The 21657-nt window shown below is 40.0% G+C and overlaps 1 protein-coding gene across 1 annotated transcript in view; it reads right to left on the reverse strand.

The window, feature by feature from the left end:
- The window catches only part of Adamts12 (ADAM metallopeptidase with thrombospondin type 1 motif 12), a 274458-nt gene that overhangs the window by 120063 nt on the left and 132738 nt on the right, over nucleotides 1-21657 (reverse strand). Inside the window, exons 4-5 of the mRNA XM_052743118.1 lie at nucleotides 16386-16582; nucleotides 14019-14102 (exon numbers count right to left, since the gene is read on the reverse strand). Of these exons, the coding sequence (XP_052599078.1) occupies nucleotides 14019-14102; nucleotides 16386-16582 (281 nt within the window). The remainder of the gene's footprint in view (nucleotides 1-14018; nucleotides 14103-16385; nucleotides 16583-21657) is intronic.

Genomic DNA, 21657 nt, shown 5'->3' on the forward strand with positions numbered 1-21657 from the left:
AGATGAGCTCAGGATGGTGCTCCAGGCATTTGGAAGATATTTGGCAGAGGCCAAAGTGTTCCCTTTGGACTGACTCTCTGCTCTGACCACTGTCACCCACACACCCAATGATTTTATTGAAAAGATCTAAAGGAGGAACCTCAGGACAGACATTGTCACCATATCAAGTAGCCCTTAAAAATAAATTAGACATAACAAAGACTCACACTACTTTGTAGCTAGAGTTTTCCTGCCTGGCCCACAGTCAGGACAAATCTCTCTCACCTGCCAGTCCCACAGCTGCTCAGACCCAACCAAGTAAACACAGAGACTTATATTGCTTACAAACTGTATGGCTGTGGCAGGCTTCTTGCTAACTGTTCTTACAGCTTAAATTAATCCATTTCCATAAATCTATACCTTGCCACATGGCTCATGACTTACCGGCGTCTTCACATGCTGTTTGTCATTGTGGCGGCTGGCAGTGTCTCTCTGACTCAGCCTTCCACTTCCCAGCTTTATTCTCCTCCTTGTCCCGCCTATACTTCCTGCCTAGCCAATGGCCAATCAGTGTTTTATTTATTGACCAATCAGCAACACATTTGCCATACAGAACATCCCACAGCACTACTTGAAGTTTATTTCTAGTGGGACAATGCATTCTAAACCAGTACAGTTCCAAAGCAGCATTTTTTTCATTTCTAATGAGAAATGAATAAATTTTCCACAAGAAGCTTCCTTTTCTCACAAGGTAGCTGTGAGGCTGGCTGCTAGGTACTCTCACATGTTACCTCATCTAATTCACTTGCATCTACTCAGCATTATCGGCAACAAAACATCATTATGTTCATTTTATAATTAGAGGAAATTAAATCTCTGAGATGGAAAGAACTCAGCTCTGTAGATGTAACCAACCGTCTTATTAAATAAGAAACACAGAACCAATGCAAAGAAGAAAGCCAAGAGATCAGAGCTAAGAGCCTTACCCTGCAGCTAGCCTCTTTAGCCAAGAGACCTCTCCAAAAGAGAGCTACTTCCTGTCTGTTTGTCTTTATATAGACTTTCTGTTCTGCCTTCTCATTGGTTGTAAAACCAACCACATGACCGCCTCGCCACTGTCTGTTGTACAGCCCTCCAGGTCTTCTATGGTATTGAGATTAAAGGCGTGTGTCTCCAATGCTGGCTGTATCCTTGACCACACAAAGATCTACCTAGCTCTGCCTACCAAGTGCTGGGATTAAAGGTGTGTACCACCACAACTGGCTTTTGCTATAGCTCTAATAGCTCTGACCCCCGGGCAACTTTATTTATTAACATACAATTAAAATCACATTTCAGTACAAATAAAATACCACCATACAGCTCAGATGCATCGAGGTTCCTAGTGAGGCTGCACTAGCAGTCATCACCCTCACTGGGAAGGTATCTTGGCTCTGCCTCCTTTATTCAGGAAGCCTGCTCATCAAATAAAACACCAACTGTGACCAGGGAGCTTTCAGATCTAGTCTTAACTGTATGCTTCTTTTAGGTGGGGGAGGTATCTCTGAGAGAACACTCACTACATTTAAAAAATTCACAATAACATTTACAATTATTTCAAAATAGTGGAATATTCAGCAAAAAAACTAACAGCCATGTACAGAATCTGTATTCTGAAAAATGTCAAAGTGCTGATAAAAGAAATTAGAGATGTAAATAAGAGAACTGACACTATGTTTATGGGTTTAAAGGTTCAATCTACTGACGATTCCACCCTTCAAACTGATTTGTGGCTGTTGCAATTCATGTTAAATTCTCAGCTGGGACTTTTCAAAACATATTCAAGCTCATCATAAAATATACAAGCAAAAGCACAGCCCTTATATTGTTTAAAACAAGTCTCAGAAAAGAAACATAATATCTGATGATTACGTGTATCCAATTCTAAGGTTTACTATATAGGTTCATAACTATGACAGTGTGATGTAGGTGCAGGGGATGGACACATGGTCAACAGAAGACAGAGAACTAAAAGTAGACCCCATAAACATACTTAAGTGTTTTGTTTTGTTTTTGGCAAAGGTAAAAATGCAATTCATTGAAGGGAAGATAATCTTTTCAATTAATAGTTCTAGATAGCAAGAGAACAACTCAATTAAAAATGGGAAGGAAGAAACCATGACTAGGCATTTCTCAGTCGATGACACACAAAAGGCCAATAAGCATATTGAAAATACTCAGGGTTGGGTACATTGACACACACTTATAAAACACTCAGGGTTGGGTACATTGACACACACTTATAAAATACTCAGGGTTGGGTACATTGACACACACTTATAAAACACTCAGGGTTGGGTACATTGACACACACTTATAAACCCAGACTTGGGAAACTGAGGCAGAAGGAAGGACTTGAACTGAGGCCAGCCTGTGCTACATAGGTGAGTTTCAGACCAACCTGGGCAACATAGTGAGAGAGGGAAAAAAGAACTTAAAAAGGAGAAAGTGGATGCTAATTAAAACCATAAAGCCCTATCACCATGTACCTGTTAGAACAGATACTGGCAAAAAGACAAATGATAAGAACTGGTAAGAATGTAAAGTAGAAACTCTTGGAATAGTTGGTAGAAATGTAAACTAATACAGTCTGGATTCAAAACAGCATGTAAGTGTTTTGAATCTAACATTTGATCTAGTAGTCCCTCTAATGAACATATATACAAAGTTATGAATTCTCTACATTGAAGAGATACACACCCCCATGCTCATTGCTGCATTTTTCATAAAACAGCCAAGATATGGAATCAGCTTAATATGCATGAATATAATAATTCTGATTAATTTTTTTTTCAGTTTTCTGAAACAGAGAAATAGTTTTAAGACTAACAAGTGAAGGAAATTCTGTCATTTGAAAGAGCATAGATGAACCTAGAAGACATCATTTGAAGTGGAATAAGCCAGGCACAGAAAGACCAATAGCACATGAGGACTCTGAAAACTTAGAATTTAGAATTAAACAACCAGGACCGTGAGCAGGATTATGTGACTAGGTGGGTGAAAGGTTCATATTTCAGTTTAGGTAGGAGGAATAAGTTCTAGAGCTCTACTACATGACATGGTGACCATGGTTAATAACAGTACATTAAATATGTAAGAACCACAAGAAGAATAGATTTTTAGTGTCCTCACTACAGGTAAACTATAAGGTGAAGTACATTTTAATTCATGTAATTTATTCATTCCATGTGCTTATATATTTTAAAATATTATGTTGTACATGACACAGATATACAATGTTTGTCAGCTCAATATATATATATATATATATATATAGAGAGAGAGAGAGAGAGAGAGAGAGAGACAGAGACAGAGACAGAGACAGAGACAGAGACAGAGACAGAGGAAGGAAGGAAAAGCTATAGTCAAAAACTAAGAAGAAAGTCACCAAATTTGAGAGACATATTTTGAGAGGCATATTTCAGGTGCTAGTTCCAGAGTTTCCAGTTTTCCCTGATTTCCACTGAGATACTAAATTTTAAAAATCCACCCTTGAGCTGGAGAGATGGTTCAGTGACTAATAGCCCACACTTCTCTTAAAGAGGATTCTAGGTTGGTTCCTAGCTCCCAGGTCAGACAGCTCACAACTGTGTGTAACTCTAAACCCAGGGGACTCTAACGCCCTCTCTGGTCTCTGCTGGCACCTGCACTTCTGTGCACATACTCACACAGAGACACACACTCATAGTTAAAAATAAAGTAAAACCATCCACATAATAACATATTACACATCATAGATTATGTCTCCATACTTCATCCAACTTATTTTTTGTAAATTAACATGTGAAGTAGTTAGGAGAGCAATGACTAATATACAATTGAGAAGAATGTCCACTGTAGCAACCGGGATTGGTATCAGTAGTTTTCAAACGGTAACACCACAAATAGGGCTGAAGATTTCCTCACTTCCTAATGCTTACACTAGAAATAACACTCAAATAACATTACTGTGAATATTTCTGCACAGTTAAGCTGATTACAATAATGGTTATAGCTATAGTATTGTTTTGTATGCTTTGGCCTTTCGTTGATCTTTCCTTATCTTATAATCCCAATGAGAACTCTATTTTCTTTGTAACTCCTAACTTTGCCTTAGTGGGCAGATAAATAGTCAAACACTGCTGCTAAGTAAACAGACTGAACACTTACCAAGGTCTCCTCAGATGCCCAAGAATGCTTAGCATGGCGGTGAACACCTGTGCTTCCTGTGAACCACAGCTCACATTAAATCATGGCACTATCTTCTAAAGACCGAGAACTAAAAGTCCCAGCAGTTCAAGGACATATTCTCCTGGCAGCTGTCATTTAAACTGGAGTGGCATTTGGCAATTGTAAAAAAATCAAACTCTATCAGTTAAGGCAAGAGAGGAAGTACAAAGGGAAGTCTTCAGACACCTTTGAGTTTGCAGAAGGCCTCTGAAAAAGTTCTCAGTTTAACACTATGCTGGTGCTCTGCTCTCAAATATCTTTCCATACTTGCATGGGTTCTCTTGTGTTCAGGATGTTAGGAGTGAAGCCAGAATGGCAAACTCTCAATCGAGAAACCATGAGATAAACAAAACATGTGTTTAGGGATTTGGTGAGCTGTGTCATGATGTTTGAAAGAGGCCCTGGCATCTGTTTCAGTTTAGAGCTTTTTGTCTTGGTGACCATGATTTGTTTCACAGTTACAGGAGCCCTGGAGGATTCTAACAAAGGGACTGTAAGGGTTGCTCCCCTTCCTCTCCATGCAGATCGATCTCTAGTCATCAGACTTGTAGCTTTACCATTGATTACACAAGGGAGGTCGGGATAAATAGTTCAATTCAGCAACAATCCAAGTTCTCCAGTTTTTTTGGTTTAAGAGACAGAAACTCAGCTAAGTCGAAATAAAATACAGTCAGGCTAAACTAATAATGAAATGTAGGTTTCTAATGGGAATAAATTAAACCAATAAACAGATTTGAGTATTAGTTTTATAATAGAAAACCAATTACCTGGAGGTAATTGCTATAATTAGTTGGTATTATAAGCTTTGAACACATAAAAATGAATAGGTCTGTGTTCAGATAATGACAATGCTTTACAACCCTTACCATTATTATGGTCATTTATAAGATTCTCCACCAAAAGTAATAATCTTTCCTCTTCCAGGCTCTTGTTATTATTCAGTTTTTGTTTATTTGACATGAGTTCACAGTGTGTAGCTTAGGCTGGCCTGACCCCTGATTTTCTTGCTGTAGCCTCTAGAGTGCTAGGATTACAGGTGTGTACCACCACACTTGGTTAGGTTTATCCACAATGTTGTCTTTATTAGCTGTAGTGACCACATCATCTAGTTTCAAAAAATCTTCTGACAATGTTTGGTGTTGCCTGTGGGCAGCTCTCACCCAGTCAAATTCAACCAGGGACATTTTCCAATCGGTCATGGGCCTCTGGGTCAAGTCCAGGCATCACCATGGATGTGCAACTATATTATATATGCTATGGCAAACACCTCAATCTGGGGAAAAGTTCCATTTTGGAGCACTCTGTTTTGTCCTGTATCATCACAGATCTTTTGAACTTTTACTCAAAGTATTGCTACATTTGTTGAATAAACAACTGAAGGTTGGAAGGTACAACAGCAGAATAGATGATGGAATATGGGGAGGAATAGCTAACACAAAAGGCCTTTTGAAGAAGCTATATGGATGGAAACTTATTACTTTGGAAACATCCATATATATACATATATATATGTATATATACACACACATATATTATACATATATATACTGGAAAGAAGAAACCATATATATAAATATACTTTTAATGGAAATATCCTACAATGGAGGGACAATATCCCAACTAGACACCACATGCTAGCAAAAGAAAGAAGTAGAAGTAGAAGAAGAAGAAGAAGAAGAAGAAGAAGAAGAAGAAGAAGAAGAAGAAGAAGAAGAAGAAGAAGAAGAAGACAGTACCAGGAATAGGTTACTTCTTTATGAGTATTTTGCCAGTAGGGCCCCACAGACCACCAAGCATTACAGGCTATTGCTAACTTTTTCAGTTACCTTCCAGAACTTGATTGCAAGGCACTATTCCTGAAGACACCACATAACTTGAATCATAAAACATGGATGCCAAGCTGATACTGATCTGGAAGCTTCATTCCTACTGGCTATCTTTCGGAAGGTGCTATACATGCTACTGAAGGAGAAAAGTAATCATCAATATCATCCAGTGGGGGACCCTGTGAGTACAACCTACCTGACAAAATAATATGCCCGTGCGTATGACAGTGACATAATTATAACGGGAGTAATCAAACACTTTCTGATGGGATCTAAGGCCTTCTCCATGAGATGGAACTCATACTTGGCACTGTTAATGGGGCTTCGAACCTGTGGCTTGATGGATCACAGGCCCTAGTAGAGAACCTAATACTATTAGTTTGCTAAATGGACATAGTATTAAAATGATTCCTAATGACTTATTGCTATATTCATAGACCATGCATTTCTCAACTCTCATCAGAGAAGCCTCTTCTTGTTGTCGATGGCAATTAATACATAGACCTTCAACTGGTTACTGTGCAGAGAATAAGAGGTTGTGGACTACTCAGCCCTAAATGAAATATACATATCACACCCCTCACCCCAAAGTTCAAGGATTTTCACTATTCAGGGGTGGAAAGATTTTAAGAACAGAAGTGGCAGATAATTTTGTGACCCTGATATATCAAGCGCTATCCAGGGGTTGGCCCCACACCCAGGAGTAGCTGAACAACACAAACTGGATTTGATGTGTCTTTTTTTTTTTTTTTCCGAGACAGGGTTTCTCTGTGCAGCTTTGCGCCTTTCCTGGAACTCACTTGGTAGTCCAGGCTGGCCTCGAACTCACAGAGATCCGCCTGGCTCTGCCTCCCGAGTGCTGGGATTAAAGGCGTGCGCCACCACCGCCCGGCTGATGTGTCTTTTTAAAAAGGAAGAAAATGCGAAGTTGGCTGGGTAGGGATGTGAGGGTGGAGAGGATGGATCTGGGAGGAGTTGTGGAGATAATTTTGATCAAGATCTATTGTGTGTAATTCTCAAGGAATTAATAAGAATATTAATTTAAAATAAATATGGTAAAAATTCATAACTGGTTATTATACCATTATTTACACTTAGGAAATGATAAATAAACAGTACAAAAACAACTATATAGTCATAACCCCCCCCCAAAAAAAAAAGGCAGGGGATGGGGGGAGCAAAAAGTACCTTTCCCTTTCTACTTCAAATCAAATACAAAAATTATGTCCATAAAACCATACAGTTAAATGTAAAATGTGAAATTATGAAACTTGGAGAACAGGGTCCAGCATGGTAACATATGCCTTTAACCACAGCACCCAGGAGACAAAGGCAGGGGGATCTCCGTGAGTTTAAGGCCAGCCATGTCTACTTAGTGAGACCCTATCCCAAACAAAACCCAGAACAAAAAGAAGGGAGACAATCATGGCAGCCTGCAGGAAGCTCTTCCTTTATACCTATGACCTGGAAACTTACATTCCAGCAGCATTAAGTTGCTTGCTTCAGCGCGCTCCTGACACACACTGCAATTTTTAAATTCCCTTTCTTGAAAATGTCTACTCTTCCTATGATGCTTTTCTCTGCCCTCCTTCTCTCCTTGAACCTGTTCAGTCTCCAACCATCCTTTTATAGGTCATTTCCAGAAGGCCTGCCATTCCTCCTCCTCTGAAGAGAGATTCCTGGCGATAGGACTCAGTCCCACATGGTTCCTATCCCCTCCCATGTCAGGTTAAACTCAGCAGCTCTGCACCTGTTTTCCTTTTGCATGTCTAGGATTAGGGACTTGCCCCTCTCATTGTTCAGCCGTTTCGTGTACCCTAATACACATCAGCTGGACTGTAAAAATCAGGACCATGTATCATCTGTTAAGTAATGAAAAAAAGGTAGAGCCAGAAACAAATGCAGACTGGTGGTGAGGGGGTTTGTGGGAAGGCAAGCGAGGGGTAAGCTCTGCTGAGTAGGGGAGAGGAAGGAGCCAGGAGCTGACATTTGAGAACAAAGCAGAAAATCTGCAATAACAATCCTTCTCGGGGACTAGACATTACTGGGAGATGATTCTCCCTGGCCATCTCATGCTTCTGCCAATCATCCGAGCAAGGGCACTAGAAGCTTTGTTCTCCTCAAGGAGGTTATACGAAACTGTGCTGTTGCTGACTTCATTGGGGCATTTTGCATGGTCACGTGTGTACATGTATATGCATGTCCACATGTGTATAGATACATGTGTGTGTCAGGATGTGTGAACATATGTGTGTATCTGTGTAGAGACTTGATGTTTGTCCTGGATCGTGCTCCCCTTTATTCACTGTGGCAGGATCTCTTGGGTGGTTATTATACAGACTTTGTGCCTCTGAACAAAAGTCCAGTGACAAGGTCTTCAGGACACTGTCCTATTTTTCTGTAAATGTCAAGGACCTTCCAGAGGCTTTTATTGAGCATATTTTTTCTAGTCCTCTAGCCTCTTAGTCTCTGAGTCTCTCATGAGGTTCAGTCCTAGAAACACTTGGTCACTTAATTTCTTGAATGTTCATCATCACAGGAGCCTCTGGAAAGGTTATCAGTTGTGCATTAAGACCATGTTGAAGAGTGACTCTAATTAGTCTTAACAAATAAAAGCCTGGAGTAAGATGTCAGGGTGAAAGCTGAAAGATCAGAGAAGCAGAGCAGCCACCAGTAACTTCTTACCTCTATGAATCCTGTGACTGAATGGGTGGCAAGATCCTGTCTCCACCCTCTTTATATTCCTGTCTCCACCTCCCTAGTGCTGGGATTAAAGGTGTGTGCTACCACTGTCTGGCCTCTATGGTTAACTAGTGGCTAGCTCTGCCCTCTGATCTGCAGACAAACTTTATTTGTCAGAACACAAACAAAATATCATACAACACTATGCAGGCATGGGTCAGGCACTTGCCATCAAGTTCAACAATATGAGTTCAGTCCCTGGAACTCACATGATGAGGTGAAAGAATTGACTCATACAAGTTATCCTCTTGCTGTCACATCTACATAATAAATAAATAAATGGAAAAAAATCTTTTAAAAAGACCATGTGGCCCTGAGCATATAAAATACAGTAAGATTAATCTGGTTCACAATAAATATTGAGATATTTGTTTTAAATGTTCCCATAAAACAACTTGGTTATTGTTTGAGCAGATTAAAAGCAAACACTCACTCACAACCTTGTTCCTTGTTCCCTTGGCAAACAAAAATAGCTGTTGCTCATTTCTTTGCACCTCATCTTCTCAGACTAGCCCAATTCACTTCTCACCTTCCTCTTCCTATACCCTTGATTGAGTACATGAACCTTTTAAGAGGGCTAGCTGACTTGGAAGAAATCAGCCACAGCTCACAGAAGTGGGAGACAGGAAACGACTTTGCAAGAACATGGCTTCTGTTACCAATTGTTCTCTTTCTTTCCGAGCTATTGTCTAAGGAAGACAGAATCTTGTATCAGGCTCCCTGGGAATTCCTGGTAGCAGCTTTTGATGTGCTGCAGTCTGGCCACATTCTGCTAATGATGCTTAAGCTGAGCAAACAGATAACAGATGAAGAGACAAGTGGATAAAAAGTAAAAATTGGAAACCTTCACATGCCTAAGAAATAAATCACGTTACTAGCAGAGGAAAACTGCTGATCTGAAAGAAATGGGCCTAAAGTTATTTGCCCATATCATTGATATTTACCATGAAAAAAGCAATTACATATGTTATTATAAATTCATACAATCACCAACTCAAATTTCTAAAAGTCAACAGGCTGTTAGTGCCACAGTGAGCCCAACACTAAATCATTCAGCAGATGAAGAGAAAATCCTCCAGGAAAGTAGTGATGTCATTCCTGCCTATCAGCCCTACCCTTTCTTTATGCAACATCTTGGTACCTACAGGGCTCAGTCATGGTTCTGATAGCAACCTGGGATCCACTTTACTTCATTCAACTTACATTCCATCTTTGTCATTGTTCTGTGCGCTCTACCCTGACACCATTCCCCTTTCCTGGGCTGGAAATGGAACCCAGACCCTTGCACACAACAGGCTAAGACCTCTACCACCAAGTCTCTGATATTATAATCATAATCTCCTCCACTTGGCCTTTTGTCTTCTTTCAAAAACTTTGAAGTGTTTATAAAATATGAATAATAGTAAAATATTTATGGGTTGTTGTGGGAACTAAATTATACCCTTACATACTAATGCAAGTCTTGTACACTCATGGGAGAATTTTGCATTAATCAAACGCATAAAATTACAACTGTGGTAATTTCTGCAAAGGAAAAATGCAGTGTTGTGAGAGTGAGTAATGGAAGGCTTTCTCAATGGATTGATATCTGCACTAAAGTCATCTGAGCTGAGATAACCAAATTGAAAGGAATCCAATTGGTTCTAAGCAGGCCATAAAGTATGTACCTAGAATTGTAAACTCAGGAAACAGATAGACAGCTTACTGAAGTGGTGGAGATGGTGACAGGCAAGTTAAAAAAAGCATCACCTGACTGGCTATGGGAGAGAGAGGAGTATGTATCATGGTGGTTTCTACATCTCTAATTTCTTTACCTGGGAGATCATGATGTCATACACAAAGGTAGACAGCAACAGAATAAGCCCATGAGAGTGGAAGTGGGCAGGTTTTCTTTTTTTAATTAATTGATTTGTTGATTGATTGTGTGTTATATATGTTTGTGCATGTATATGTACATGTGTGTTCATATGTGCCTATATGGTTGTAGAGGCTACGGATCTCCTATGGGCATATTTTCATTTGTTACCAGCCTTCTTGCCTTCAGTATAATGGTTTGTTTTCCATTATAGTAAGATGCTTGATCTTCTCAATGTTTTTGTCTAGCATCAGTGATGTGTTAATTGCTCTCATATGTATAGTATGAGGTTGAACACTAAAGAAAATACTTGAATGGGCTCTTTCATTTGGAATAGCCTTCCTGAATGGCTAAATCCTTTGTTTCCTCTAATACCAATATAGACACCCAAATATCCTTCCACATCACTGATACATATTTAACCTTACGTTGTTCATTTCCATTTAAAATTTTTATTTTTGTACTTTTGACAGGAGATCCCAAATTACTCAGAGACAGGAAATAGGATTTATATTCATATATATCTCCTCAGTGAGAAGCATAGCATTTGTCATCTGGCTGATGGGACATGGAAAAATGATGTGACTTTCTGAGGACTGTGCACTAAAGGATAGCATAGCCCCGGTACTCACTCTGTACTCTCCCACTGTCTGCCTGCCATCCTGATTTTCGGTAGGTAATGAAATCCATGATTGTTAACGCTGTTTGGGTTGCTTATTAGGCAAAAATATAAAGAATAGTTTGAACTATTTCCTGTGAATCAGGAAAAATAAGTATGGTGAATTGAAATTCGTTGTCAACTTTTGAACTTTGAGCCACTTAGAAATTTTATAAAACCTTGCAAGGGCATCGTGCAACCCTCACCAGAGAAGCTTCTTGCAATAGACAGTAAGTAAAAGACCCATAATTTGACAATGTGCATAGAGTAAGAGACATTGGAGCACTCGGTTCTAGATGGGATGTCTGCATCAACCTCCCTTCTCAAGGGTAACACATCCATGTGGAAGAGGAGGCAGATGCAAGAAAAATTACCGCAGCCCAAGCCAGTGGGAAACATACTAGAGTGAGATTGTTAAATTAGGTACAAGGTCAGTTAATGTTGCACAGGCCAATAAAAGCTTAATATGCTTAGGATTATCTTTGTTGGACACATATCTACTTTATCTCTTCTGGACAGAAACCATTTGTGTACCCCATCAATTTTCTACAAACCTGTATCTAGCTTCACCACATTTGAATCCTCATCAATAGCCCATAACAACCAAAGTTCCATTCACAGAGGGTCAGATAGGCACTAGTAGACTTTTTTTTTTTGCCTGCTTTCCAAGTTTTGAATAAATTTTATGAACAAAAAGATGACAGAAAAAGAAATACTATAACAACTGGAATTCCATGATGCCCAAAACATGCCCCAAGTAATGAAGTGAAGCGGGGCCAGCAGGGGAGAAAAGGGGAAAGGAATCTAGGCTTCAAAGATCATTTTTAAAATATCCTTTTAACCGAGGGTGGAGACTTGTATTGTTATGAAACTATGGCTTTGTTTGACATTTGGTACCACATTTCTTTCTGGAGAAGATGTGAATAGGGTCCTTCTTATGTGTGTCAGCTGCTGTATCATTTGAAAGGCATTCCATCAGCTTGGTAGTTTCCTTCACTTATTAAATTTCACTTTGTACATTTATTCATGTTCCAAGAGCCATGCTAGGTACTGGGGACATCACAGAATAAAGAACTCATTTCTGCATGTACACTGTCCACATTCTCTAACAGTTGAGATATGTGGAAGAGTGGATAAATCAAAGAATCAAAGTGACCTATGAGAGTGCTATCATTCCATGAAGCAGAAACAGTGAGTGGGGCCGGTTTTGAGTAGTTTGGACATTGAGAATTCTCTTAAGAGTCAGTACTTAAGCAAAGGCTTATGTGATGAGAAGGTACCAGCCATGTGCAGAACCAAGGGAGGGATGTTCGAGACACTGGGGTCCATAAGTACGAAGATTATGATGCTGAAAAACGCCTTGCATATTCTAGAACTCATTCAAACTCCAGAGTGCAAGGGCTGGAGACAAGGGAGTGAATAGCATAAGGAAAACTGGAAAAACTGAAAAGATGGGTGAATCAAGACCATGAAGAGTTCTACAGACCAAAGCAATATGAACTGATTTTTTTTTAAATGGAGTCTTTGTGGGGGAGGTTGAAGTTACTATTTGAACTTGTATTTAAAGTCATCTATTATGGCTATACATAAAATGATCTTCCCAGAGAATATATTATGGGCAAGGTTGGAAACAGGAAAATCATTTGAGAATTCACTGTACCAGTTCAGGCAAGATGTAAGACTTGAATCAACATAATGATTGCAGAAATGACGAGTACTGGGTATTTTTGAACTGCGCTTTGGAGGTGGGACCACTATGGACTTTGTTGTTGGATTTCAACAATAATAAATAAATAAATAAATAAATAAATAAATAAATAAATAAATAAATAAATAATAAGATGAGGTTGGATATGATGTCATACACACTTGAGAGGCAGATACACAGGCTTCTGTCCATTTGAGGCTGGCCTGTCTACATAGTGAATAACAGGCCAGTCAAAGACGCATAGTAAGATCTTGTCTCAAAAACAAACACAAACCAAAGCAACAACAAGAGAATGATTCTCAGATGTATGCCACTGGTGAACACTGGAGTAGTTTTGACTGAGATAGGAAAGATAATAGTATCAGGAATGAAGGGAGCAAACTGAGATACTTTGGCAGGAAGTAATCTAGAATCCCATTTCAGACTCAACTACATTCCCAAGACTAAATGAAGTAGGACCTAGGCATATCATCCCAGCATGTGGAGGATATATAAGTATGAGAATATATGAAATATCCAAGGACAAATGTATAAACTAGAGCCTTTGAATCTGAGAGATGTATGTTATATGCCATAGGGAAATTAATGGCATGAGAGACATGCATCATAGCATATCTCTCCTAACATCCATTGAACCTATCTAGCTTAGTTATGAGTTACACTACTTCCATTGCAAAACACTCTTAGTGACAGCTGTATGTCTGTGTTGTGTCTTGTTAGATGCACTTGTAATCAGGTGATTTTGTGTGTGTGTGTGTGTGTGTGTGTGTGTGTGTGTGTGTGTGTGTAATTTTTTGAAACTGTTCCCCATTTCCCACTCAATGTTGTTGAAGTCCCAAGAAAAATAACACAAAAATAGTATTTTCCTCCTCTTTTGATTGTAAAAAGACTGTGTAGAGACCTCTTTCTTGCTTATCAAGAACTTTCCTAAAAGAGAGAGAAAAAGAGAGGGTGGAAATTGGACAGCACAGGCAAGAAGAGTGGAGGGAAACCATTCCTTACCTCCTCTTCTTCAAGTAGAATGAGTCGAACCACGACAATGTGGACTGCATTGCCAATGCTTGGGTTATGGAACAACCCGGTGACCTGGGGTCAGAAACAGAAAACATTAGCTCCACATGCACAGTGTATACGTGTCAGAGGCATGGATAGCTCCAGAACACAAGGAAATGAATACCATGTCATAGAGTGGATTCTAGGCGCAGTTCTGAGGAGACTAGATCTCAGTTCACATTATAATATTTAAAGATGCCCTTTCAGGGTGATGGATTGGATGTGTGTTTGAGAAATTTATGTCTTTCATTCTTGGTTACAGTGATACTATTATTAACGAAGACAGAAGGAAAAGAAGGAATTGGTTAAAAGAACATATTTTTTCAACTAACAAAATAAGAGAATTTTTGCAACCAAAGTGGGAATAGTATTAACATAAACACAAAATCTAATTTTAACTTATAGGACATTGTAGAAAATTTAAAAACTGTAAACAGTGGAGAACAGCATATATGTATCTATATATTTTTATTTTATTACATATATGTATATATAGTATATATAGTTGATTATGTATACATATATGTAATCAAATAAAATAAAATTCATCTATAATTCTTCCACCCAAGATAATCTATTTTAAGTTCTGTTTATAGATCCTTTTAGTTACAAACACACACATATTCACAGAGCAGATAGTGAGACAGTGTGATACACACATCACATAAATAGAAATACACCAGATACTTTTTAACAACTTTACTGTGATCATTTTCATAACAGATTTTTTAATTCTCCTCCTCTGTGGTGCTAGTTATCATTATAACTAATGGGTTTTTTCCCTTGCTTTATTTTTTCTTTTCTGTTTTATAATTTAAGATATAATTACATAGTCTCTCCCCTCCTCCTCTCCCTTCCCTCCTGTGCCTTCCATGTCCAACCTCCCATCCCCAAATCCATAATCTCCTCTTCTTTAACCATTGTTGTTTTATGTACATATAAACAAGTCAGCATACAAACACTACCTGATGAGTCCATTTAGTGTTGCCGGCATGTATACATACATTTCTAGGGCTGATCCCTGAGTATTGGATAGCCAGGGTGGGGGTCTCGTCCCTGGGGAAGATTAGGTTCCCCTCTTTCAGCAACTGTTACTTTGTCTGTATCTCTTCATGGCTGGTACTTTAGACCTCCCCAACCACAGGTGCCTGTGAGGCCATGGATCCTAGATGAGATCCCATTACTGTCACTCTTCTAAACCAGAATACTCTCTAACTGCGTTCTTGTTGCAGACTGCTTATCTTGACATAACGTATATACAGAGCAGTGCAGCTCTCAACCCTTATCAAAGAAGTTTATTTATTTATTTATTTATTTATTTTTTGCAGCAGAGACTATTACAGAAAGCCACTAGTCAAAACGCAGAGAACAACTGGCCCTGGGTTATCCAACCCTACTTGGTAAATCTACAACACGTCTTCTGTACCCAAGACTCAGGGGACATCTTGGGAAAGAGGGTGGAAAGATTATAAACCAGAGGATCAGGAACTCTGCCCTGAGATTGTGTCCTCTAACTACAACAGGGAGACTACACCCACAAGATCCCAGCAGCATGGCCCCCTGAACAAACTCTTTTCTTTGACCTTGTCAAGCCCTGGGTCTTCTTTCCTCTATCAGTTAATCAAGGAATTACTGTTTCCCATCTCAGCAGGACCAGCCACCTGTCTGGAAAGCAAAGCAGAGCAACCATGGAAAGGAAGCCTGAAACGTGGGGTTGCAGTGGAAACAAATTTTGGTGATAGCTCTTCCTGCCTTGAGGAAATCATGTTTGGTTCCTTTGTCCGAGTTTTCTCATTGACTAAGACTAGCAGAAATTGATGACGGAAAGCCATCCTAAAAATATCAAGTCACTTGGCAAATAATAATAGTTATTACGTAGATGCAAATAATGAATTACAAATTTTCCCAGGGAAATTTTCCCATGCTCATTTTTAAGGAACAGACCAATTGTCCTGAATTTCCATTATTACACATTGGGGCAAGTAACAGACTTGTGCATGTGTATGCATGCCCGTGTGTGTGTGTGTGTGTGTGTGTGTGTGTGTGTGTGTGTGTGTGCATGTGATAAAGGACAACAACAAAATCTCTTTCTTTTTATTTTTTTTTTTGTTTTTAGCATTTTGAGACAGTATATCACTACCTAGACTAAGCCACCACCAGACTTGCAATCCCCCAGCCTTGGTTTGCCAGACTTGGGAACTGCAGGTAGGTACCACCACCATGCCTGACAAAAATACTCTTTGATGAGGGGAAGAGCGTTTCTAAGGACATCTCTTCTGTCAGTACTGTCCCCTCCCCTCATGCAGTCTGTCATACCATATTCATGATGGTAAGGATGTAGGACTCCACGTTCTCACTTCCATGGTATTCAACCATTTTGGTGTCAGCCACCACAAGTGTCTCCACCCATCTCTCCTTGCTTATGGAGCGCCGGGAGAGGCTTCTGCTTGGTGAGTTTCTCCTCTCCCACTTCTCTCTCTGTAGCTCTTGCTTCTGAGAGTTACCGAGACTGTCTGAACATTAAACAGAAGACATAATAACCAAATTATGTAAATCTAACGTATATTGTGTATAAAAACATTATTCACTTATATTTGTAAAAATGCGAGGCTGTGTGTTTAATTTATGATTAATAACACGTGAGTGCAAAGTTCTTGTGTTTATGTGTGAAACAGAAGATAAGATCAATTTAAATGAACTTGAACAAGATTATTCATATTGGAATCTTATAAGGCTATTCCAGAAGTATTTCTTCTAAAATGTTGTGGTTCATTTCAGTAAGTCTTTGACTATAAATGCACGTTACAGTTGGTTGTGGTGGGTACATCTGTGACCCCAGTTACTCCAGAACCTAAAGCAGAAGGATAGCAAATGAAGGATATCTCGGGCTATCAAAGAAAGCATGTGTTTCAACATAAAGTGTTGAAAGGCCAGGAGTATAGCTCAGTGGTCAAACACTTTCTTAGCATGTGTGATGCTCTGAGTTATGTGTGTGTGAATATTCTCTCTCTCCCCCCGCTCCCTCTCTCTCTCTCATATATATATATATATATATATATATACACATAATGGGAGTTTTCTCTTTCTTGTTTTTTTTTTCTCTAAATTATTCATTGTCTACCACAGGCAAGGCAGGAAGTATGCTAGGACTTAAATGTTGAGTTTTAGCTTCATAAATATTTGATATCCATATCCCTCTTTCCATTTTACAAGTGAGAAAGCGGATGCTCAGAATAGCTGGTTAATATATTCCCCAATTACTAAGCCCATTCAGTCAGTAGACGGCCAGGATGTTCTGTCTCACATTAACGTACTTTCACATTTACTACAATATTCCTGTAAACATGAAAAACACACAAGACTGGAGAAGATGAAAACCAGGGAAATGCAGAAGGCTCAAGGGCATCCTGACTCAAGAAACTGAAAAAGACCCAAAGGATGACTGTAAAGTCACCAAGGTCACTAACAGGCCTTGAGAAACATTTGGTCTGTGAGGGTCGTGGTTTGGAAAGCTTAATATAAATAAGCTGTAGAGTGATAAGGAAATTGAAAAGAAGCATTATGGAATCATCCTTGAATGCCAGGATGTTGTTACCTAACCAAGGACCACATTGTAGCTTCAGAGAGGTCTACAGAAAATCAGAATGGAATCAAATGACTGCTTCATCCACTGAGACATGAATGCTCAGCCTAAGTGACGGTCAAATCTAAAATGCTAGGGTGGACTCAGACTTGCTTAGGCAATTGAGGAAAAATGACTTGATAGAGGAAGTGAGCAAAAAGGGCTAGGCCAAGGGAGAGGTGACAGCCTCAGTTGTCTTAGGGCTTCTATTGCTGTGATGAAACATCATGACCAAAGCAACTTGGTAAGGAAAGGCTTTATTTGGCTTGAACTTCCACAAACTTCCACATTGTAGTCCATCATTGAGGAAGTCAAGACAGGAAGCCAAACTGGACAGGAACCTAGAGGCAGGAGCTGATGCTGAGGTCATGGGGGGGTTCTGTTTACTGGATTGATCAACATGGCTTGGCCAGCCTGCTTTCTTATAGAATCCAGGACCACCAGCCCAGGCACAGCACCACCCACAATGGTCTGGGCCTCTTCCCATCAATCACTAATTAAGAAAATGCCCTACAGGTTTGCACACAGCCTATTATGGAGGCATATTCTTAATTGAGGTTCCCTCTTCTCAGATGACTTTAGCTTGTGTCAAGTTGACATAAAGCTATCTAGCACACTAGTCTTGGATGATTCATCTCAGGAATACAGTTTTACCCATCTCTTGCCTGTCCCTGTGGACATCCTGTATCCCTGGGAGGAGCTGAGCATGAGAGTTAAGAGGCAAACTTCATATTCCCATCCTAATCTCTGTTGATCCATGCAGCCTTGATCAGAACACTCCCAGTGTATGAGAGGGTGCTCACAGACTCAGGGTATCTTTTCCTTCCGGAAGATTATCTTGTGTCCTGAGCTAAGAGCTGCTCCTCTGGGATTTCCACTCTTTAGTGCTTAGAAGCATCTAGATTAAGCTGCCCCTTGAGGCTCTGCCTCAGACCTTTAATGGAGACAGCTAAAATCCTGCTCCTCTGCTTTCTTGCCAATGCCCATTATGCTGGAGTAAATTCCTTAGTTTCACTGTCTGTATGAAGGTGGCATGTGTTAAACAATATTGGTGAAAAAAATGAAGTGCCACACAGGTCTGGGTCAGCCCAAATTCTGTATTGGGTTTTGCTTAAAAATACCGAAGCTGTGCTCTTGGAAAAACAATCCAGGGTTATGTAAACATTGAGGGAAGTCCTGTGGGGTTTTAGAAACAGGGAGATGGTTAAATTCTCATCTGTGGTAGAATAATTTTTTATTTTCTCCCTCCAATTTCTTTGCATGGTGAAGTATGAATTCCCAAAGAAGCCTCTAGATAATCAGTGATTCCTCATCTTTCATACCCATCCTTACCCCCCGGCCAGCTGCTTACCCCTTCTCATGGGAATGTTTCAGACTGCTGTTTTCAAATCGGTGTAAGCCAGGCAGTCAACCACAGGAGCTCCAAGTTTTTGGAAGAGGCTTTAGCAGGGTTGGTTAAGTAAGGGACTCCTATCCACACGGATTAGATGTAATCTCTTTCTTTTGATTCTTCCCATCCTGAAACAGCATTTCTCAAAACTGCAAGAAGGCACAGTACTTTCCACTGAGCTCAAGTATTGGGGTGACTGACATATTTTGCTAGTATTTTTATTAGAATTAATTAATTATACACGATAGTGAGTTTAATTAGGAACTTTTCATGCATGTATGTAATTATTTTGATCTCATTTACCCTCAAAGTTTCTAGTTCCCCTCACTCCTGCTGATCCACTTCTGCTTCCTAATCAGTTCTCGCCTTCTTTTTTTCTTTTCTTTTCTATTTTTTCTTTATCAGCACCCCCTTCACTATTCTCATCCTTCCAGGGGATAAGGATTGACACATGGTCCTCTGGGGGCCATGCCACCCCAAACTCTGAAAGCCCATTCCTGCTTCTTCCACTCCTTTGGTGGATCTACTTAATAACAATGTTTTGGTCCTAGTAGGAACCTCAACAAGGAAAAGAGAAAACCCCAAGAAGAAAGCACGAGCTCCTTGGAGAAACAGGTTATAGACGACTCCTTCCAGTTCATAAGTAAGGCATCATCTTCATTTCCATATAGCTGACTCATAGAGAGTAGGCAAGTAACCTGAAGAGGCATCAGCAGTAATTTAATAACTCCCCTTCTTGGGCTGTTATGTCTGGAAAACTGCTTTTTCCCCATTGAAGTGCCATGCAGCACAACATTGATTGCACCAAACCAAAGCAAGTCTCGGTGTCAAGAGAACATTGTACTCAGTTCCCAGTGTGGTTGTCTTTCATACTGACAACTCCTATTTCACATGAAGGGTAACTGTGCAGAATTAAGCTCTTTTGGGGAACATTTTCAGCAGTAGAAACTCACTGGTGAAGACTAAGAGACCATAGGAAGCTTCTCATGTTGTTCTGGATGAGGTGTGAAAGTCTTCGTTACTCAACAATTCCTCAGTCAGCAAGCTAAAAGCGGACTGTCAACAGTGTTATGTCAATGTTTAAGCATGTGGGATTCATTACCCACTCTGTTGACTATTTAGCCTTTTGTCTTTCTTCTGCCCCCAGCTGCCTCCTCCACATCTGCTCTCCATTGTGAGAAATGCATCAGCACATTTTCTATAAGAGGGTACGAAAGGGGAAAACACATGTGGGGCTAGATAGCAAATCAGTTGAATTGCTTTTCATGACCAGAGTTGGCAATGAATGAGATGGGCAATTTATAAAAAAATAATGTCTCCAATTGTTCTCTATTCTCATCTCATTCTGACTATTGACTATCTGCAGGGATCTTGAAATGTCTCTTTGATTTGTGTTCTATTTAAAGATGGTGTTTATGAAGTTTTACAATATCCATCATTTCCTTCTTCCTCTGCGATGTATTCTCAGGGAAGTAAGGACACTGTAGAAACCTCTGGGCTCTAGAGGGCTACATTTCATTTTATCTTCTGGTGCTTTTATATTCTGTCCCCACCTGAGCCTGGGGCGAGGGGGGTATTTGTTTAGGACATCTACTAACTGCCAATGTTTGGGCTTATTTGCCTCACTTGTTTATCTTCAGCCAGCTGTATTCACTTCAAAGGTGACCAGTTCAGAGGGACAGATAGCAAATTATCTAAGGCTGAAAATATTATTTGAGCCACAGTGAGTGAGGCAAACTTTCTCTGGAATGAAAAGGAGCATCCTAGCTGAGGCACCTGGAAGTATGCCCAAAGCCAGCTTGAAGAGATGATTAACCCTGGCTGCATAGTGGATGCACACACTTGCACCACTAGCACTATGCTACGTAAGACCACAGTCTACTTCCTGCCAAGAAGATGGTTTGCAAGCATGTGCTACAGCATAATGCTGACAACTGCATGTGGGAAAAAAAACACGTATGTTTGCTCAACTCAGAGAACACTAGAGCTGGTAGCAGCCTCACAGACGGTATCATGTGATGGTTTAACACTATGTTCCTCTGTGGAGTCTCCATGGATGCTATCCACCATATCATGATCATAGTACCTTTGGAGATCTTTTACGTATTCTTCCCTTTAAAGGGAGGGCTGAAACAAGCATTTAAAGGAGAAATTAAATTTCATGTCCTTATTACACAGAGAAAGTGATGAGAAAACCTCCAAGGTCAAGGGTCTTCTAGGAGTCAGAGTTCACCAATGGTCCAGGCTATGGCTATAGGGATGGGAGTGATCAACAGTGGGTATAGAAATGTGTCACCCAGCTCCCACCAGTTCTAGACGCCCTTCTTTTATTATTTTACCCTGAGAATGTAGAGGTCTCTACTACCCAGAAATGACTCCCAAACCTGGGGCCAGGGCACCTTCTCTGAGTAGTGCTTGTCTTGGCTTTACAAGAGGACCAGGATGTTGTCCCCATGGATTTACCATTAAAGGGGCATTTGTTACTTGTTGAGCTGCTCCTGGACAGACGACCTTCAAGCACGTCCAGGATGGTGTGGGTCAAGAGGGCTGAGACTCAGTTGCTTCTTGCTCCTGTT

This window comes from Peromyscus californicus, unplaced genomic scaffold (genome assembly GCF_007827085.1).
Source record: "Peromyscus californicus insignis strain IS unplaced genomic scaffold, ASM782708v3 Scaffold_18__1_contigs__length_77618521, whole genome shotgun sequence".
In the NCBI taxonomy this organism is placed as follows: domain Eukaryota; kingdom Metazoa; phylum Chordata; class Mammalia; order Rodentia; family Cricetidae; genus Peromyscus; species Peromyscus californicus.